Below are 19788 nucleotides of genomic sequence, written 5' to 3'. Positions count from 1 at the left end.
GCTCAGCTCTCTGACACATTCATTGATTCCCTCGGGTGCTGTTTTTTTTCATATCTCGTTTTTAATCCGGCCACTCTATCCGCACACATCCACCTGCCCTGCCTGCCAAGCTCCAGCCCCACATGGGCGCGGCTGGGATCGAAGCCCAAAAGTCTCTGTTTTGACTTGCCTGGGAAAGTTTGAGGGAGAAGTTTAGAGCGGACGCAGGAGCGGAGGGATCATCCCACCCAGACCAAGCCTCCTCCGCTTCTTATAAACGCTTTATCATTCAACCAAGCAGCGGATCGCTCGCTGCTTCTCGAGGACTTGAGGATTATTTTTTTTTTTGATTGATTATTGTTGCATCGATCAAGGCTGACAGGTAAAAGGAGCTCCGGGGTGTGGAGTTGATCCGGAGAGGCTGTGAAAGGATCAACAGTATAGTTTGTGGATCGTGGATGTTTGTTTTGCCCACCTGGCTGAGTTTACCTGCACGTTTAACTGCTGCATTCTGGGACTGAGTTTTTGCGGTGGCAGACCAGACGCGTCCTCTGCGCACAAAACGCGTCTTGGGAACCTGCGGGGGTTTGTTTGTTTGGCTTTGCTGAATGGGGATTTGCGCAAAAAACAACCGCCGTGTTCTTCTCCCATAGGTTCTCTTCTCTGTCTGCAGTGCTCAGCAGCGACGCTTCATTTTTTCCGTTATGTTTGGATCATTTCAACTAAAATCGCATGATGGAGTCTCGTTGTTGCTCCATTTTTAGGACATTTGCAGTCATTGTGAGCGTCAGTGTGTGTGTGTTAGTAAAGGAGCCGCTCCTTCTGTCAGTATGAGGGTTTCCGAGCTTCTTTTTTGGCATTAAAGGCACATTCTGCTATTGTATTTGTCATTTTTAAGAGCTTTCTGAGGCTTATGATCATGTCTGGTTGTTGCAGGATTATGGAAATAATTTTTCTCAGTGCAGTGAGGAAGAATCCCTGAATTCTGCTGCTCTTTAAAGCTCAAACAGGAGAGAAACTCAGGAAAAATGTTGTAGGAATTTTCCCCAAAGTTCCCCAATCTAAGTAAAGTTGCCAGGTGAAGCACATGGAGTGGATTTGTGAAAGTGTTCATCTGGCTGCAGGGTGTGGTGAGGAGCTGTACTCTGATCTCTCTTTTGTTCCTTTGTTCATGGGGCCTTCAAAGACACAAAGTGAATCCCAATTCCTGGAAAAAACAGAATGAATTCATGTGGTTTCAACTATTCACATCAGATTTGAGGTTAAGGTTGAGGTTAGTGATCGGTGCTGTGAGAGTACAGGTGATGTGTTTGTTCCTTTACTCGACCAGGTGAACTTCAGGCGCTCGCTGCTTGCAAGGTGGTGACAGACAGACAGGTTGTTAGGGGAGAAAGTCCAGAGTGTTTCCCTCTATGGGCGAGGTAACGATGTCATTGTGTGGCTTTAATGTCAAACCAATGCTGGAGATGTTAATGTTCATGTCTATTTAGTCTTTGAAGCAGGATCTGTGTTACTGTGGCATATATACACACACACATACACACACACGTCTCTTAGAAAGGCATTTAACCCCTGTGAGACGTCAACAAACAAGTGGTTGATGTTTGCTGGTGGAGTTTTCACGATGTTATCATCACCTCAGCAGATATGATGGGATGGAGGATTTAACACAACACAGCGACTTCTCAGGAGGCTTTACAGGAGGAAAGGGTGAGATTTCTCAATTAATGTTAAACCCACAGATGCATCATGGGAACTGAACCCATCACACAAGCAAACATAGACATTTTATTTTATTTCTCACAGTGTTTTAGTCTTTTGATTTAGAAATAGATCTTCATAAATGTGATTTCACCGCTGGAATGCATAATGATGCGTCGGTTGGTGTGATTATAGAAAGGGTTGTTTGTTTATTGGCTTCAGGGCCTAGAAACCCCTAAACGTTTCTTCAAAGCATGACTCAGTTTGATACTTCTGCCTTTTTCTTTCCTGGGTGCTGCTTCTGTCTCCTTGGTTCGGGGGTTTTCTCTCACTAACAACACAACGCCGCTGATCTTCTGCACGGTTTCCTCCGCCTTTAAGGCCTAATTAGTAGTCCCATCACACCCACTGCCACATGTCATAATCTGCCTCCGGTGGTGAAGATTTGAAAGTCACGAGACGACTCGGCTTGGCCCTAAAACAAGGACGGACGCAAAGGTCATAGGAGGTCGGATTATAGGTTTCAGCTGACAGACAGAAACGTGCAATTAGGCGTCTTTGTCCTCTTTTGTTTTTAAAAGGAGGAAGAGGAGGGCAGCATGAAATGGGGAAAAGCATCGACAATCTCTGTAATGGAATCCAGTCAAGCTCAGGAGAGGAGAGACAGTTGCGAGATGCCCCCAAGTGGAGACAGAGGGACATTAAGTTAAAGGGTTCTGTAATGGGCCAACACTTTGATTTCCAATACTAATAATATTTAATTTATCTAACTAACTCAACATTGATTATGAATTGATCAGACTTTATAAACCCCGATTTCTAGTAGAGCAGCGCTGAAACTCACAATTTATTCAACTCTGACTGCCTAAAGCTCAAATCCACTGCGAGCGTTTGAGTACACACCTGTGTGAAGAGGATATCCATCAATAACACCATCAGCACAGACGCCTTCAAGACCCTCAGGACCCCCATCTTACATCCTTAACTCTTATACACTCCTAAACCTTTCAGACTTCTTCCTGACTTTTCCTGGGCTTCTTTCTTGTTTTCCCTGATGTGTTCCTCCTCAGTGTGACTCCATGTATAACACATACAGGAGCAGCAGGCTACAACCCTACACAGTTTCCTCTAATCTGTTTTGTTTTTGTACTATCAGTCGTGACAGGAAGTGTATCTTCAACAACCAGACTGACTTCTCTACCACCAAGTGAGTTCCTCCTTCCTCCAGCCACGCACGCTTTAATTATTGGCAGCATACCTAAACGTAATACAATAATTATAGTGCGTTTGTTTCTGAAGGAGGTAGCCCGTGAATAACAACGTCTCCTTGTTTTGCTCTGGTTGCTATAGAGGGAACCAGCGGATCAAATCACAGGAATATGTCCAGCAGTGCTGGTGGGCTGAGCTTGGAGAAGAATGTCTTAACCCAGAACAGCAGTACCCATTACTTCACCTCATGTGAGAGAAACTATTCAAGCAGGGAGCTACAAGTGGGACATCTGGATCAGAGGCCAGACTGTGGTTTAGAAAATAATCAAATATCATAAAGTTTAATGATGCTGACTAAATGATCTAAAACTAGGAGCAGTTCCATTCTCCTCATGACTTCCTCATAATGGGATTCATTTTGGATTTGGATTTAACTTGTGACCTTTTGATTGTGAAACGATTGTGACAGCTTAATCTGACACACACACAATCATAACACAATGAAAAGGAACAAATCCTCACTCTGGGATTAGTGACATTTCTTACATTTTGACCTAATTCATGATTTAATGGCTCCTAATTGTCTAACTACATAACATTTACTATAATCATAAACATACTGCCACTGTTTAATGATATTGTTTTGAATTTCTGTGGCTTTTAAACCTTTTTTAGGGTAGAAATTCACATGTGCCAGATCTTTCTGTGGAGCAGACACTGATGCTTTAAACTGCATTGCTCTTATTAACAACAGAGGGCACTCAAGCCTCTGCAGCCAGTGTCAAACCTGCATCACACAATCGTTAACTGTTGCTCAGTAGAATTACAGATTGATGGATTGATTGATTGATCAGCTGCTCGGTTGCTCCTCCAGCCTCCGTAGGTGTGAATGGCGGCAGCTACAGCTCCTCGACAGGCTTCCTCGGGGAAGACTCCCTGGGTCGAGGCGACGGAGGGGGGTTCTTCGGGGACGTAGACGGGTACGGGAGCGGAGGCGGTGGCGGTGGCGGGAGTTACATGATCAGCTCCGTGTCCAAGGTGAGGTCGTCCGGCTCGTCGGGCAATGCCAGGAGAACTCAGAGCACCGCCTCGTCAGAAGTCCTGCTGCCAGGTTTCCGGGACAGGAAGGGTAAATCGGGCCGCTCGGGAGGTTATGACGGTGAGTCGGGATCCTGTTAAGCTTCATAAAACAAATCTCTGCAAAAGAAACACAAAAAAGTAAAGGAAACTGTCAGGCACCAGGGGAATCGTTCACATCTCTGCTAACCTATTGTGTTTTTCTTCTAGGGAGTTCAAGCGGCAACTCCTCTCCTGAATTTACTCGTAAAGATTATGGAAACTATTGTAAGTGAGACCCGAGACCAGTTTGGGGTTTATGTTCTTTACAAACAAGCCGTTTTCCTGCAGATTTATCCTCACGTGTGCATTTTTGTGTGGGTGTTCCTGTGTTTCTCTGCGTGTTGACGTGTTCCTGCCAGGCGCCAGTGCCAGCAGAGGGAGGAGTGAAAGCAGAGGTATGCCACAACGCCACACAATGCCACAATGCCCTCCCTGCCTCTCTCCTTTATTCGCCCCTACCTTCATTATTCCTGCACCGTGTGACGGCCAATTGTCCCGTCGTCTCGAGTCGCTATTAAACCTGGATCCCTTGTCCATTGTGTGTTGTGTTTTTGTGCAGAGAGCGAGATCAGAGCCAGATTGCAAAGTGCCTCTCCCAGCGCCAGCAGATGTAAGAACACTTCAGACACTTGGATCCTTTCACTTCGGGGTGTTATGCAACTCCACATAAAGTAACAAATCATCTGTTCATTCAAAGGTCCTCTTTGATAGTAAAAAGAGTTTGGAGGGGCTCTGCAGTGGGGTCGGGTCAGAACAGAGGGCAGCTGGAATTATGTTGCTGTGAGACGCTTTGGCAACCATTTCCAGGAAATCGTGCGAAGAGACATTCCTCCTTTTTCTTTACCAAGCTGCTTTAATGCAAGAAAATAAGAGATTAGCAGTCAGGAAAGTTACAAAACGATTGAGAGTGTTGCAGCAGGAAAGCACAAACATGGTAAATACTCTGCTGCCTTTGGAGAGTTGTAAAAACTTCCAGTGCGAGAGTCTGGAAGCTATTAAGGAGAATCCACCCAGACGCAGAAGTGCAAAAGCTGATTGATTCATCACTAAGTCGATGAGTAACACATGCGGGTTTGGACGTAAGCGACGACGCATGGAGAAACACAAGAAACGATGAGATGAGTTTGATTTAGGACGCAGCGGCTCGGGTTTATTTTCATCACGTTCCTGCGGGGAGGAGGGAAGCAGCGGCACACATGAGTCACCGAGCTGCACGGGCGCTCTCAAGCCAACAGCAGGGCCAAGACTGTTTGAGTTTGTGATCACGCCCTCTGCTGATCAGAGGGGGTAACTGACAGGCACACACAGTCAGCTGGGAGGGAATGTTATGGGTGGTTTGATCCATTTAAAGACCCGACTACTGATGAACACATACTGCAGGATGTATGCTTTGTTTGGGGTTAACAGGGTGTGTGTGTGTTGCAGGGACGGAGCTGGACGATGTGAAGAAGCTGCTGAAGGCCGGACGCTCCAGCAGCGTCAGCCCCACGCGCAAATCCTCCGCCTCCGTCACTCTGCCTGTCCCCAAGAAGGCCACCGCCGAAACCAAGACCAGGTCCATCTCTGTGGCCACTCAGTCGGGTACTTAGACACACACACACACACACACACACACACACACACACACACACACACACACACACACACACACACACACACACACACACACACACACACACACACACACCTGTGCTCCCTCGTCCACAGCCCCTGACACACTGCCCGCCCTTACAGGTGTAAAGAGTTTGAAATGCATTCCTCATAAGTCTATAAGAGCCACTGTGAAATCGGGAGGAATTTAAGCTCTCTCTCTCTCTTTCTCTCACACACACATGCACACACACAGTTTTTACACCTTTCACAAGTTTCCAGTGCTACAAGAACCCCCAACTCTTAGCTTTGTGTTGTTAGAAGCCTTGGTGTTGTAGACTTTGCATCAGTTTGTGTCTGGACAGTTTTTGATATTTCTGCCCCCTAGTGGCCAAAATTCCATTTATGATAATCTAATCACAGACAAGAACAAGTTTTAGACACTTTAACACTGACTTCATTGTTGTCTTTCTGTCTTCTCTTCCCTACAGTATCATCGTCCTTTAGTGCTGGTGGTGCCGGTGGTGCCGGTGTTGGTGGTGGTGTTGGTGGTGGTTCTGGTGTTGCTGTAGGTGCTGTTGGTGCTGGAGGTGCAGGTGGTGTGAGATCAGGCCAGTATAAAACCATCGAGACATCTGGCCTGTATGACTCGGGTGTGAGATCGGGGCAGTTTGATAGCAGCCAGTATGATTTTGGGCTCAAAACAGGCGACTATGATACTCTGGTGTCAGGACAGTATGACACCGGAGTGAAGTCGACCCAGTTTGATACGGGGGTGCAGGCAGGACAGTATGACTTTGGTGTGAAGTCAGGCCAGTATGATACTGGAGTGAAGTCAGGCCAGTATGACATGACGGTCAAGTCTGACCTGTTTGACTCTGGTGTCAAAACCAGCCAGTATGAGATGAGTCAGAAATCGGGCCGGTACGGTTCTGGTGTGAGATCCGGCCAGTTTGAGAGTTTCATGATGGAGCCGATTCTCCCGGCCTTCTCCTGGTCCACCACCACCCTGCCCTCCTCCACCTCCTCCACCGCCGTGGTGGCCGGCAGCGGCACCGGCACCTACACCTACCAGGCCAGCACCAACAACATGGCGGCAGGATCCCCACTGCTAAGCCCCGCCTCCCCCTCCTCGCTGTCAGGTGAGTGCCACACACACAACTGAACGGAGGTCTCTTGTTTGTAACACAGCGAGGAACTATTCTGTGAGGATTCAGTTTGTACCTCTTTGTCTGTATTTGCAGTTTATGGCTTCCAGAACAATCTGGCGCCCACATGTGGCACCGTGCACATGACCAGTGGAGCCAACGTGCACGCCACCGTGGGAGGGGCAGGAGGTGCAGGAGGTGCAGGAGGAGCAGGAGGTACAGTGACACGTTCAGGCCATCTGCACAGAATCTATCCATGTATGGAATTTGCTAATAGGCACCATAACACTGTGTGTGTGTGTGTGTGTGTGTGTGTGTGTGTGTGTGTGTGTGTGTGTGTGTGTGTGTGTGTGTGTGTGTGTGTGTGTGTGTGTGTGTGTGTGTGTGTGTGTGTGTGTGTGTGTGTGTGTGTGTGTGTGTGTGTGTGTGTGTGTGTGTGTGTGTGTGTGTGTGTGTGTGTGTAGGGTACGGAGTACAGAAGAACGTCTCAAACAGCGGCGGTGTCGTCAGCACTGGAGTCTCTACAGGTGCGTCCACAGTCGTTAGTGAACAAAATCATGATTTCTTCATCCTAAAACCAGCGAATCATCATCTTCATGGTGAATCCGGTGATAAACAGTTACCTGCTGGAAGTTTAGATCATTTATTAGGTCAAATGTACATGAATGGAGATTTAGTCTATTAGACGGTGTCAGCTTTTCATTTCCTGTTCCTGTTCTTCAGCCACTAGATCTCAAAGCGACGACTCCTTCAAGAGAGACTACAAGTTCATGATGTCGGACAAAGAGAACCTAGCAGCCAAGAGAGACACAGAGAGACTCATCCTGGCTAAAGACAGCGGCAAGCAGTTCAGCAGCGGCTTCGGCCTGGAGCTGGGAGGATGTCACTCAGGCACGTCACTGCCCCCTGCTGGAGAAACATGTAGCTCCAGCGTTCATGAGACTTAAGGCCCGATGTGTGTGTGGATGTGTGTTTCTAATGCTTCTGAACATTCCAGGTTCTCTGTCCGGAGATTCCATGAAGAAAGAGAAGCTGATCTCCAGCTACGGCGAGGGCGGGCAGGTGAAGACGGAGATAGCCAACTCTTACTGTGAGCTTCACCTTCACCTTCATCATCCTCACCAACACCTTATCTGATTCATGCCAAACAGAATCCAATGTGTTTGTATTGATTATGTCTCATCCACTCATCAGATGGATCATCTGGAGTTCTGATGAAAGACAAAGCAACATATGCAGGTGTGTGTGACTGACTGAATGAAGATATGGACGAAGATGCTGATGTGGTTAGAATATGTCAGATCAGTTCATTTGCCTGTTTTGATGGTGAGAACGTCTCCATTGCCTCTTCAGAGATCCGTAACGATGACGATTGCCTGGGCGGCGGAGGACTCTGCTGCTGCTGTGGGAAGGACTGGTGCTCCTGGTGGAAGTGGCTGCTGGGTCTCCTCCTCCTCCTCCTGCTCCTGCTGGGACTCCTCTTCGGGCTCATTGCTTTGGGTGAGTAGTGGATATTTACAGACATTTTGACTTTAAAAGGAGGAGAACACTTTTAAAGTTCACTTTTAAAAGGCAATAACAGCGCAGAGACGTCTTTGTAAAGGCAAACTCCAAGGAGCCGGGAAAACAAATCAGCAGTATAAGGAGACATTCCCTGCAGCGGAGCGATTGGGAGGCAGTTTCTCTGCTAGTAAAATGCCTTTCTGAGCTTTTACAAGCAAGTGAGCATTATTTCACAGGGCTGTTAGGAGCTATTAGACAGCAAATGTCCTCCACTCCCTGGAACACTGACCCTGGGTGCTGTCCCGCTGCCAGATAGTGGGTCTGGCATTCATTGTCAGTGGCGCTCCAGAGATGGTTGCTTGATGAGGTCACAGACTCTTGGCCTTCAGCAAGAGGAACGTCTTGTTGATGTGCATTTAATGTGATTAAAGTGGATGGGATAATGGAATAACAGTGGAAGACTCGGGATATGGGTCACAAGGAAGGAAAGAAATGAAGAACAGCATGGGAACTTAAGTTGTAGCAGGTTTACAGTAAAGCAGGATGAGTCGACTGTAGCAAACATGACCAAACTGTAAACTGCACTCACTACTTGGCCTGATGGTGGTGCTGTAGTGAACTCTTCTCATGTGTGTGTCCCTCCCCAGCTGCCGAGGTGAGGAAGCTGAGGAATCGTGTGTCGGCCTTGGAGTCTGAGTCGTCCATCCTGGCTGCTCGCACCAGCCGGCTGACGGGTTCTAACGGCGGCGGCGTCAACATCATTCACACTGGCACCTACATGGACGGAGCCGGGAACGCCGGCACCGATCACACCATCAACCTCGGCGCCGGGGGAGGGTCGAGCGCAGGTCGAAGAACTGGGACTGGGGTAGTTGTGGTTGGTGGTGGCTCCAATGGTGGGAATGCCATTGATACAGGGACAGGGACAGGGACAGTTATAGGGACAGGGACAGGGACAGGGGCCGGTCACAGTGGTGGAGCAGGAACCAGCTATGGAGGTGGCGCAGGAACCAGTCATGGAGGTGGAGCGGGAACCAGCTATGGAGGTGGAGCGGGAACCAGCTATGGAGTTGGAGCAGGAACCAGTCATGGAGGTGGAGCAGGAACCAGTCATGGAGGTGGAGCGGGAACCAGCTATGGAGTTGGAGCAGGAACCAGTCATGGAGGTGGAGCGGGAACCAGCTATGGAGGTGGAGCAGGAGCAGGAACAAGCGTTGGCACAGCTGGGGGCGCGGCTGGGGGCGTGGCTGGGGGCACGGCTGGGGGCGCGGCTAGTGCTGGGTCAGGCGGCAGGGGCGGAGCCTCGGGCAGCGCTGGGGCTGGGGGCGGTTCCGTTAGCGGGTCTGGCACCAGTTTCATTGGCGGCACCGCCCATGGCACCGGGGTGAGTGGAGGATACGTTGATGCTGCCTCTCTTCAGATGACCTTCCAGCAGATGCTCCGATCCGAAATGCAGTCTCAGGCATTCAGAGGTACTGCACACACACACACACACACACACACACACACACACACACACACACACACACACACACACACACACACACACACACACACACACATCCTAATCTGACCTCTTGTTTCTGTCCCAGCTCTTCTTCTGTCCTCTGTGAGGGAGGAGCGAGGATTTAGAGGTAAAATGCTTTCACATGTTATACAAATTTGACCCCATCTGTTTGTGTATTTGTGTTTGTTTACTTTTAATTCTTTCATTTTCAGGTGAACCTGGAACTCCTGGATCGAAAGGTGAGGATGAAAACACAAACACACTCTCAGATTTATGTGTTCTTTCTGTTCTCTGGTTGTTTTTCTGATTGATTGTACTTTTGTCTTCTTACAGGAGATTCTGGTCTCCCCGGACTTCAAGGTAAGAAATGATGAAATGCATCACCAAGTGTTCTCTGATAATTCTATGAATCTTTTGTGCGATCATAACAATTTATTTACATTGACCTTTGACCTTTGACCCTAGGCCTTGATGGTCATGATGGCCAGAAAGGACAGAAAGGAAACACAGGTACAGGAAGCTCATTGGTTTAAACTGCTAACGGTCTGTAGCACGTTTAGTTTGTGTGTGTGTGTGTGAATATCTGTATGTCTCTAATCAGGTGATGGAGTTGAGGGGCCACCAGGCCTCCGGGGTCGCGAGGGCCCCCCTGGGCCCAGAGGTGAGCCAGGGTCTGCAGGCTTTGGACAGAAAGGAGACAGAGGTACAGCAGCAACAGCACCAGAACACTGAACATGAAAATCACTCTACAGCATCTGACCTCTTTGGTATTGGGTTCCAGGTTTACCCGGGGATTCAGGTCTTCAAGGATTCGCTGGACCTAAAGGTGAGGTCATCAAAAGGAAACCTGTCAGCCAATCAGAGGAGATTTGATTTGATTCAGGTTTAGTTCCAGTGTCAGGTTGTGTATCAGGTGTTTGTATCTCTAATGTCTCGTCTCTGCTTCAGGTCACGATGGAGCTCCTGGAGTCTCCGGGCCAGCAGGTCAGTCTCTGCCTGCACACACACTCATGCAGAACATTCTAGAGACGCTTTGGATGAAATATCACACCAACACAAACTGAACTGCTCCCTTTTGCTCACCCAGGTCCTCAGGGTCCGCGTGGAGAGGCGGGGCTCCGCGGGTTCAAAGGTAAGTGACATGACATGATGCAGGTGTGTGAAGTGGCCATGTTGGTCATTTTGCTCACTCACTCTCTCTCACTCTCTCGCTCGCTCACTCACTCCCTGCAGGCGACAGAGGAGAGATCGGCTCTCGAGGAAGTAAAGGTGAGTTGCAGCTGCGTTGTGTTTGTCAATCGTACTTGTTTGTTTTGAACTTAAGCGTCAGCAGATGTTTCTAATAAACATCTGTGTTCTCTGCAGGTGACTCTGGTGAAACGGGCACAAGAGGGGTCTCAGGTCAGCACACGCTCAGGGATCAGACCCTTATTTAACCCTTGCATGTTCTACACCTCACCCAGTCTGAATCGTCTAATCCGGGTGCTTCTGCTCCTCAGGTGAAGCCGGTGTACCAGGACCGCCTGGATCGGCTGGAGAGAAAGGATCCAAAGGGTCCATGGGTGAGTGTGGAGACCTCCTGCTGAGCCATCACACTATGGCTGTGTGATGAGCTTTGGTTCCACTTTAATGTTTGACCTGATTGTGATGAATGTGACTTCTGTCCTCTCCAGGAAAGAGACAGCAGAATTTTAAAATGATCTATTGTTATTGGCTACTAACTCCTTCTGTAGTTTAACTGACTTTACTCAGATTTAGTACTTCATAAATTTCTCCACCAGGGGGCAGCAGACTCATAAACCCTGATTCATTGGAGTTCATAAAGTGATTCCTCCACTGACATCCAATAACATGTTCAGGCTCAGATGGTTCACATGACTCACGATCTTAAATGACCTTTTCTTGACTTGGCCCTCAGGTGATCACGGTCCTTCTGGGCCCTCTGGAATCCGAGGTCCTACCGGGCCTCCAGGAGACTCAGGCCTTCCAGGTAAACAGGAGCTTTGAGTCTATCTTTAAAACCCGACATTTTACTGTGTTATTATTCGCAATATTTAGTTAATGGTGAACACATATTGACGATGATGATTGATTTGTAGGAGTCCCTGGACTTCAAGGACCCCCAGGTATTTATCAGCTACACAACAACACACTGATGTTCTATCATGACGTGTGTGTTGAGTTCTTTGCCTTTATTTCTCTCCATATTCCTAATGTAATAATTTCCTGCTCTTAGGGTTGCCAGGGAATCCAGGAAGTCCCGGTTCTAAAGGTACAGCTGCTATGACGTCACACTTTGGGACGTATTCTGTCTGTGTGCTGTTGATTTGATCCTCTGCAGCTGATTGAACATGTCCGTCTCTTTCAGGTGAAACTGGCTCAGCCGGCCGGATCATTAACGCAGGTAACACATCAATCAACCAACGCTTTCTACCACACACATTAAGGTTCCCTGGTGTTTGACCTTTATCACTGTTCTTCAGCTGGATCCAGCTCGGTGGCGATCCCTGGACCCCCCGGGCCTTCTGGTCCCCCCGGCCCTGCAGGAAGTCCTGGATTATCAGGTCTGACCTTCAAAGTCCCTCAAAATGAACCAAAATCCTGAATTTAAAAGCGTAACTACAGGTTTGATCAGTGTGTTGCTTCATCTCCTCAGGTCCCATTGGTCCCGCTGGTCTGCCTGGTCAGTCTGGTAGGTCCTCACACACACACACACACACACACACACACACACACACACACACACACACACACACACACACACACACACACACACACACACACACACACACACACACACACACACACACACACATCCAGTTCCCAGTCAGGCCTCAGATTGAACATGAAGCCTTCAGAGTCTCCTAGATGTTTATGTTTATGTTTGATTCACAGGTCCTAAAGGTGACAGAGGAGCTAAGGGAGAGCAGGGAGAGCAAGGCGTCACCGTGAAAACTACTGAAACTATATCTTCATCCAGAAATGAGAGTGAGTGTGTGTGAGAGTGTGTGTAACATCAGCTGTGTGGAAGTCGTCTGTAGGAGAGAGAAACATCCTGTTGTGTCCTTGTGCTTTAGGGCAGTTTGGTGCCGGTGGATTCTCAGGACAACCCGGTCCACCCGGACCACCAGGGCCTCCCGGTCGTCCAGGTAACAACACACATCCTCCTACACACACACATCCTCCTACAGTCACAGAGATCTTTAACCATTTAGTAGGATTTGTTTTAAATCGTTAAATAACCTCATTCTGTTTACAAACCTGTCACTCATCTTTGCTTCTGCATTAGGAGACACAAGACAAGGACCTCAAGGACCCCCGGGGCCTCAAGGTGAGCCAGGCAAGTATTAGACTACATCAACTGTAAAATAAAATAAAAATATCTGCAAAATATTGCAGATTTTCCTCATAATGGAGTTTAATCATCATTTTTGCTCTTTAGGATATGGAAGACCAGGACCTAAAGGAGACAAGGGAGAGCAAGGCTACACATCCAGCTCAGGTAAGATCCAACATTTCCACCTGTTATGAGTTCATCTGATCAGGATGAAGACTAGTTGATTCTGATGCTGCTCTTCTTATAGGAACCATCTATGGTGGACAACCAGGACCTCCTGGGCCTCAGGGACCTAAAGGATCAGCAGGTAATCTGAGTGTATAAAGTGATGTCACCTCTGTCCATTGTTAAGAAAGTCTGTATTGTTCAGTTTGAGTCGTTCCATTGATTCTGGACGTTTCTGTCTTTGTTTCAGGAAATCCTGGACTCAGAGGTTACCAAGGTAAAGATCCTTTAATGTCTCCGTCTGAACACACACACACACACACACACACTCACACACCTTTGCCTCAGAGATTAAACTTCTGTTCAACAAATGATTCCTAAATGAACGCCTTTGTCTTTGTGTCTCAGGTGAACAAGGTCAGCCGGGTTTGCCAGGAAGACCAGGAACCTCAGAGAGAGGTTTGTCCCTCCTTCACTTCCTGCTTACGTAGTTGAAACCCATGACATGATGGTGATGGACTCCAAGTCTAATGACATCATAATGCTTCTGTTTACCCACAGTTACGTCTTACGGAGCAGTGGAGCGTCAGGGACCACCTGGGCCTCCAGGGCCTCCGGGACATCCAGGAGTGCCAGGACTCAAAGGTAAACCTGGAATCACATCAACAGCTTTCAGTTCTTCATCATCCACAGCATGTATAGGGTTTAGTTACTTAGTTACACCTGTGGATCCTAACACTTCAGCCTGGGATCCATGTTAGAGGCCGGAAGAACTTAAACTCTTTTACAAAACTTTGGTACACATAACATACCTGTGCATCACATAAACATCATCTCTTTGTTGTTTTCCGTCCCTGAAGGCGACACCGGAGCTCCTGGTATTTCCAGCTCTTCCAGAGGTACGGAGCTCTGATGATGATGATTGTTCTCATGGTCAAATCTCTTTTGTTCTTTCATCTTCAAGCTCATTCATGTCTGATTCTCCTTCAGGTACCATCCAGGTCACTGCAGGTCCTCCAGGCCATCCGGGTCCTCCTGGCCCTGCTGGCCCTCCAGGTCAGACAGGTTCCTTCTCCTCTTCCAGTGAGATGCGTCAGTACCTCACAGACTACCTGAGTGAGTTTCCTGCACACACTCTCAGAGGTCACATGCTCTCAAAGGTTGACACACCAGACCAACATGTCTGCTTTGTCCCACGCAGGTAGAAGCAGACTCTCGGGTCTTCCCGGTCCTCCTGGCCCACCTGGAGCTCCAGGAATCCCTGGAACCTACTCAGGTTCTCTGGATGACATCTCCACCCGGATCATCGCCTACATTCAGCGTAAGACACCTCTGTTGCTTAATCATGATGTGAAGAAGACTTACATGGCGACTTGTGACTGACTAACCTGTGATTCACTTTCAGGCTCAGGCTCAGGTTACAACTTCGGGGTTCAGGGTCCTCCAGGACCTCCTGGTCCTCCTGGAGCTTCTGGTTCCGGCTCTGGATCCTTGAGTGTCACTGCTCTCATCGCCATGCTGCAGAGTGAGTGTGTCATGTGGTTCATCCACAAACTCCTATAAATGTGACCATCAAAGGACGCTGGTGTGTTAAACTTCATCTTCCTCCTGTGATCTTTACAGGAGATGATGTGAGGAGATATGTGGCAGGACCACCTGGACCACAAGGACCACCAGGTCATCCAGGGCCACAAGGGGCTTCAGGTGCAACAGGAGGAAGTATAGCCAGTTACAATGTGGAGGAGGTGGCTACATACGTCTTCAGATTCATGAACGGTGAGCATCAGTGAGGTCTCCATGATCTCATAGCTTAAAGCTTTTAAAGTGGCTCCTTCTATCTTCTGATGCTTTTATTTTGTAATCTCCAGAGCGAGGTCTCACTGGAGGTCAGCCCGGGCCACAGGGTCCTCGTGGGCTTCCAGGTCCAGCAGGTCCTGGCTTTGCTACAGCCAAGATTGACTACTCTGCCCTGATGCTAAGTAAGAATTAGAGGAACTTAACGTTTCTGCTTCACGCTGCAGGTTTCTGCTCATTTCTGACTCTTCATCTTCATCTTCATCCTTTTACTTCAGATTCAGACTTCCGTACATTCATAAGCCGCTCAGCTACACAAGCCGGTCCCCCCGGTTCTCCCGGCATTCCCGGTCTGCCCGGTCCTGCCGGCCCTCAGGGACCCCCTGGAGTCTCCACCTCCAGTGTGGTGACAGGAAGTGGCTACAACTTTGAGGACGTCCAGCGTTACCTGCAGAGTGAGTGAGGCGGCCAGAGTGAAGAGCCCCACACTGAGCAACGCATCACTAAGAAGGACGATAACACTGCTGGAACTCTTTTCCAGGTTCTGGGTTCAGAGGTCATCCTGGTGTTCCCGGTCCTCCTGGTCCTGCAGGTCCTCAGGGACCACCAGGGGCTTACACCGGAGTGGTGTCCTACAACGGGAACGTACCTCGGGACGCCATCCGAACGGAACTCCAGCAGTATCTGAGCAGTAAGCACACACACACACACACACACACACACACACACACACACACACACACACACACACACACACACACACACACACACACACACACACGAAAAGACATGTGACAGGTGAGCGTCTCCTTTCAGGCGACAGCGTTCGTAGAAACATCATGGGACCTCCGGGTCCTCAGGGGCCGATGGGACAGAAAGGAGACCGTGGAGACTCAGGTTACGTGCAGAGCTACGTCCATGGCCAGGGCTTCTCTGCTGGAGACTCTCGCCTCGGCACCGAGCGCCGCGAGATCGATGTCAGCAAACTGGCGGAGACCCTGGATTACTCCAACGTGGCCATGAGAGTCACCGACTACATCAAGAGTGAGTGACACACAACACACAACACACACACAAGTCCTGACCTCCAGTAGAATGTGTACACAAACTTACTTGGTGGTCTTCATGCTTTGTGTTGTGACCTAATGCCCCTCCCCCTTCAGATCAGGGCCTGCTGCAGGAGTATCAGGTTGACGGTCCCATGAAAACACACGTGAGAGCCATTCAAGGCCCCCCCGGTCCACCAGGTCCCCCCGGCCAGACCGGCTACAGCCGCGTCATCGGCGCCTACGGCAACGTCACCGCCGACCTCATGGAGTTCTTCAGAGGTGAGGAGGAACTTCAGCGCCTCCGATGATTTAAATCTTAGTTGAATTGAAGCTTAACGTTCTTTATCTGTCCCGTCTCCTCTGGATCAGAACACGGCACCATCCCCGGCCCAGTAGGAAGAACCGGTCCGAAAGGAGAGAGAGGCTACCCTGGAGCCAGAGGAGAAAAGGGTACGGACCAATCGGGACCATCTCAATCCCATCAGATACCTGCTCTCTCCGTTGCCATGGTTGCACAGTTGTGATGATAATGTGTCTTGTCTCCTCTTCTTCCCAGGTGATCAGGGACATCAGGGAGCTCCGGGTATTCCAGGGACACACACTATCCAAATTCCTACCAGACTGCAGAAGCGCGACGCAGGTACGACGCCTTTAACCCTCCTCAGCCAATCACAGGACGGCTTATAATGTGACGCACAGGCGATGACGCAATCTCCACGTTTCTGTCCACCACAGGCGATGCAGAGGTTGTCCGTCACCAGCAGAGGCGCCGTCGAGCCGCCGGTGGCTAAGCGACGCGTTACTACTGTCTCACCCTGTGTTGAAGTGTTGACACGCTTTATTCTTGCCCCCCCCTTTTTTTTTGTAGGGGTCAGAGGTCATTCAGGAAAATAAAATGCATCAGCTTACGTAGAGGCCTGATCTAGCTGCTGGTCAGTGTGTGTGTGTGTGCGCGCGCAGACACAGACGAGTGTAAAGGAGATGAGCGGGTGTATATTTTGCTTACGTAGACGCTGGCAGTGAGACTTTTTGCAGGTTTGTTTGGGAAAAAATCGACTTCAGGCTCTTGTTTTTCGTGCACTTTGCATCTTTTTCTACTGCTTGTGTGAGACGCTGTATTTTTTTTTGTACTACTCGTGTTTTTGAGGATTATATTGTATTGAGGATTATACAAAGTGTTAGATGCTGTTAATCTTGTATCAAGGTAACCGTTGTGTGCATAGTTGTTGAAAGCCTACAAAGTTGTCGCATTACTCAAGTTAAATTAATCAAGAGCAACGTCTGGCGTGTAAGACAGCGAGCAGTTTAACCTTTGACATGATTTATAAGATAAAAAGCTTTTTACTACAAAAACATCTTCATCATCATAATCAGTCTAGCGAGGGTCGTCAGGGGGGGATTCAGATCTTTTCTGTTTTATTCTGTATTATTTACTTGAAAGGTTTGTTGGAGGAATTTTGTTGTGGTTTGCAGAGACGACACAGAAACGACAGGCTTGTTGTGTATTTGTTGTGTTCAGAGCACTGAGACCCACATCTTTACTTTCTACCACAAATCAAGCTCAAACATTTTAAGTTATGAATTATAAATTGTTCCCACATCCTGTTCTTCATCCGATCAAAGGTCCACACATCTGGAAGACGTTAAAATAAATCTATTTTTGGACTTATGAGTCTTGATATTTGTATATTTGACTAAAAAAGTTGTTTACTTTGAATGAAAGAGAACAGAATCAAGATTAAAATGTCAAATAAACAGTCGATATTTTTTATTTACAACAAAAATGTCCGTTTATGAAGACACTTTAAATACATTTGATCTGACGTCCAGAATGCATACTAAGGAGATTCCATGTGACAGAATGACATCGTAACACATCCAAATGCTGCAATTTCATCCAATAAAAGGTTTGAACCAGGCGGGGTGTGAAGGTGTAATCATTCATCACACAGCTTCCATTAACCCCCGCACACAAATCCAGCATTCATGACACTTTTTGCCACATTTCTGTTTGTTAGAGAACAAAAACACTGACATCAACATACAGGATACAGCATACAGGGACGACACACTCTCTCTCTCTCTCTCTCTCTGTGTGTGAGCCATCGGTGTCCCGCTCTTAAACACTGTCACACACCGCGGGGGTTGAGCTCCGTCGTCATACAGCTTTGACGTGTTTACAAAACTAGATGGTAAAATACTGAAAATAAGAAATGAAATGAGTGAGTGGGCTTTTTCTTTGAGTCCTCAGGATCTGGGTTGGGGGTGATTGATGCATATTTGAGCTCTAGAGGCAAAACGAGTGCAAATCAACAGCTTTTACATTCCTTTAGTTCTGCATTCATGTGTTCATCATCACTCTCCTGACAGCATTCAGACCAGGGAACACCGAGCAACGTGACGGGAGGGAAGAATGTCGTCTCTTCTCTCTGACACACAAGGTAAATGAGGGTTTAAACGGTTCATACTCCATGTAACAGGTGGGCTCTCTCTCTCTGTGTGTGTGTGTGTGTGTGTGTGTGTACAGCACTGAGAATGAAGTGGAGCACTAACAGCGTAGTCGTGTCACCCTGGTGTCTGACAGACTTCATTCTGGGTTCGCAGAGGTTTACGTTTACAGCACAGTACAATCCTTTTGTGTTTGAGCTCACAGCCTTGTCGATCCTCCCAGCGCGGCACCTTTGGGTGCTCTGAGCCTCGTGAAGTGAAGCCCGTCGACCCTAACAAAGCCCTGTAACTCTCAGCCCTGATTAAAGCTCCACTACGCCTGCATGCAGCAAAGAGTCGACCTGGGTGTCGGCTCAAGCACCTGCTCGCCTGACAGGAACCTACAAATGCTTAACGAGTGCAGAGCACGACAGAGGGCGCTTTGACTCAGGGGGCGGAGACGCAGAGGGAAGCGGGAAACAAAACAAAACAAAACAAACCTACGAGGCACTGAATCGCTCAGATCCATCTTTACCATTCAAACATGCTCTGAAAAGTGCATACGGTCGCCACGGACGCTTCCCAACACGCCGAGCGATACAGGCGTGTGGAGGGAACCGGGCGGGCGCGTCGTCATGCTCACTGAGGGCGAATAAAAGCAGCCATGATGTTTAGGTTTAAAAGTGTCATCAGATCACCTGGGCAAGAAGTCTGAGCATAGCCGTGTGTGTGTGTGTGTGTGTGTGTGAGCGCGTGTGTGAGCGTGTGTGTGTGTGAGCATGTGTGTGTGTGTGCGTGTGTGTGTGTTTAAGCGCGCGTGTGTGTATGTAAGCGTGTGTGTGTGTGTGTGTGTGCGTGTTTTTGTGTGAGCATGTGTGTGTGTGCGTGTGTGTGTGTTTAAGCGCGCGTGTGTGTATGTAAGCGTGTGTGTGTGTGTGCGTGTTTTTGTGTGTTTGTGAGCGTGTGTGTAAGCATGTGTGTGTGTGTGTGTGTGTGTGTGCAGCGGGCTATGATCCAGAGTTGTGCATGTGTGGTATGGGGTAGAATCTGGACACGCGGCTCTGTGTGGTCGGGTTAAGGCATTCAGACTCGCCGCTCATCTTAAAGAAGACTTCCTGCTCCTGCAGCTTCCGTGTGAACTCTTCCTCCAACGCCTGCAGGGAGCAGCAGATACACACAACTCAGTTAGAGGAGAAGCTCAGACATGCTGCCAGCTCGTGTGTGTGTGTGTGTGTGTGTGTGAGCGTACCTTCTTCCTGG

At 48.6% G+C, this 19788-nt stretch overlaps 2 protein-coding genes across 7 annotated transcripts in view; one reads left to right on the top strand and one right to left on the bottom strand.

Moving 5' to 3' along the window:
• On the top strand, window positions 1-18019 carry col17a1b (collagen, type XVII, alpha 1b). 4 transcript variants are annotated; one of them, XM_076141776.1, is made up of 55 exons: window positions 1-361; window positions 1622-1689; window positions 2837-2887; window positions 3031-3138; window positions 3764-4048; window positions 4177-4233; window positions 4368-4403; window positions 4568-4618; window positions 5434-5589; window positions 6090-6740; window positions 6843-6962; window positions 7211-7273; window positions 7470-7637; window positions 7744-7836; window positions 7941-7985; window positions 8100-8246; window positions 8897-9721; window positions 9842-9883; window positions 9969-9995; window positions 10090-10116; window positions 10222-10266; window positions 10358-10459; window positions 10538-10582; window positions 10705-10740; window positions 10844-10888; window positions 10990-11025; window positions 11122-11157; window positions 11256-11318; window positions 11675-11746; window positions 11856-11882; window positions 11993-12028; window positions 12125-12160; window positions 12240-12320; window positions 12413-12448; window positions 12652-12744; window positions 12834-12905; window positions 13046-13087; window positions 13199-13258; window positions 13341-13400; window positions 13509-13535; window positions 13667-13717; window positions 13820-13903; window positions 14119-14157; window positions 14249-14374; window positions 14460-14579; window positions 14664-14783; window positions 14882-15034; window positions 15127-15237; window positions 15331-15507; window positions 15594-15743; window positions 15869-16096; window positions 16216-16380; window positions 16471-16551; window positions 16658-16741; window positions 16837-18019. In XM_076141776.1, exons 2-55 carry the CDS (start codon window positions 1635-1637, stop codon window positions 16890-16892), a joined length of 5802 nt encoding a protein of 1933 aa, XP_075997891.1. In that variant the 5' UTR covers window positions 1-361; window positions 1622-1634; the 3' UTR covers window positions 16893-18019. The 4 variants fall into 4 exon arrangements, with proteins under 4 accessions (XP_075997891.1, XP_075997890.1, XP_075997889.1 ...); XM_076141775.1 differs by having other exon boundaries at window positions 2-361; window positions 1625-1689; window positions 13046-13096; XM_076141774.1 differs by having other exon boundaries at window positions 2-361; window positions 13046-13096.
• The window catches only part of slka (STE20-like kinase a), a 19612-nt gene continuing 17671 nt past the window's right edge, over window positions 17848-19788 (bottom strand). For all 3 annotated transcript variants that reach the window (XM_076141778.1, XM_076141779.1, XM_076141780.1), the window contains 2 exons: window positions 19778-19788; window positions 17848-19682 (listed from right to left, as the gene is read on the bottom strand). The exon at window positions 19778-19788 is cut by the window's right edge and continues 103 nt beyond it. In XM_076141778.1, the coding sequence (XP_075997893.1) occupies window positions 19536-19682; window positions 19778-19788 (158 nt within the window). In that variant the 3' untranslated portion in view covers window positions 17848-19535. The remainder of the gene's footprint in view (window positions 19683-19777) is intronic.

This window comes from Genypterus blacodes, unplaced genomic scaffold (assembly GCF_046128005.1).
Source record: "Genypterus blacodes isolate CSIRO-AG114 ecotype Tasmania unplaced genomic scaffold, CSIRO-AGI_Gbla_v1 ptg000020l_1, whole genome shotgun sequence".
In the NCBI taxonomy this organism is placed as follows: domain Eukaryota; kingdom Metazoa; phylum Chordata; class Actinopteri; order Ophidiiformes; family Ophidiidae; genus Genypterus; species Genypterus blacodes.
Note: the sequence above shows the minus strand (reverse complement) of the source record. Positions and strands in the feature narration are given on the sequence as shown.

What these genes read in the sequence shown, in the direction of transcription:
- col17a1b (XM_076141775.1), top strand. Translation starts at nt 1,635, where the DNA reads ATGGAGGATTTAACACAACACAGCGACTTCTCAGGAGGCTTTACAGGA. An exon ending in ACTGACTTCTCTACCACCAA is followed by an intron (nt 2,888 to 3,030) that starts GTGAGTTCCTCC and finishes TGGTTGCTATAG; the next exon opens with AGGGAACCAGCGGATCAAAT. An exon ending in TATTTCCAGCTCTTCCAGAG is followed by an intron (nt 14,158 to 14,248) that starts GTACGGAGCTCT and finishes ATTCTCCTTCAG; the next exon opens with GTACCATCCAGGTCACTGCA.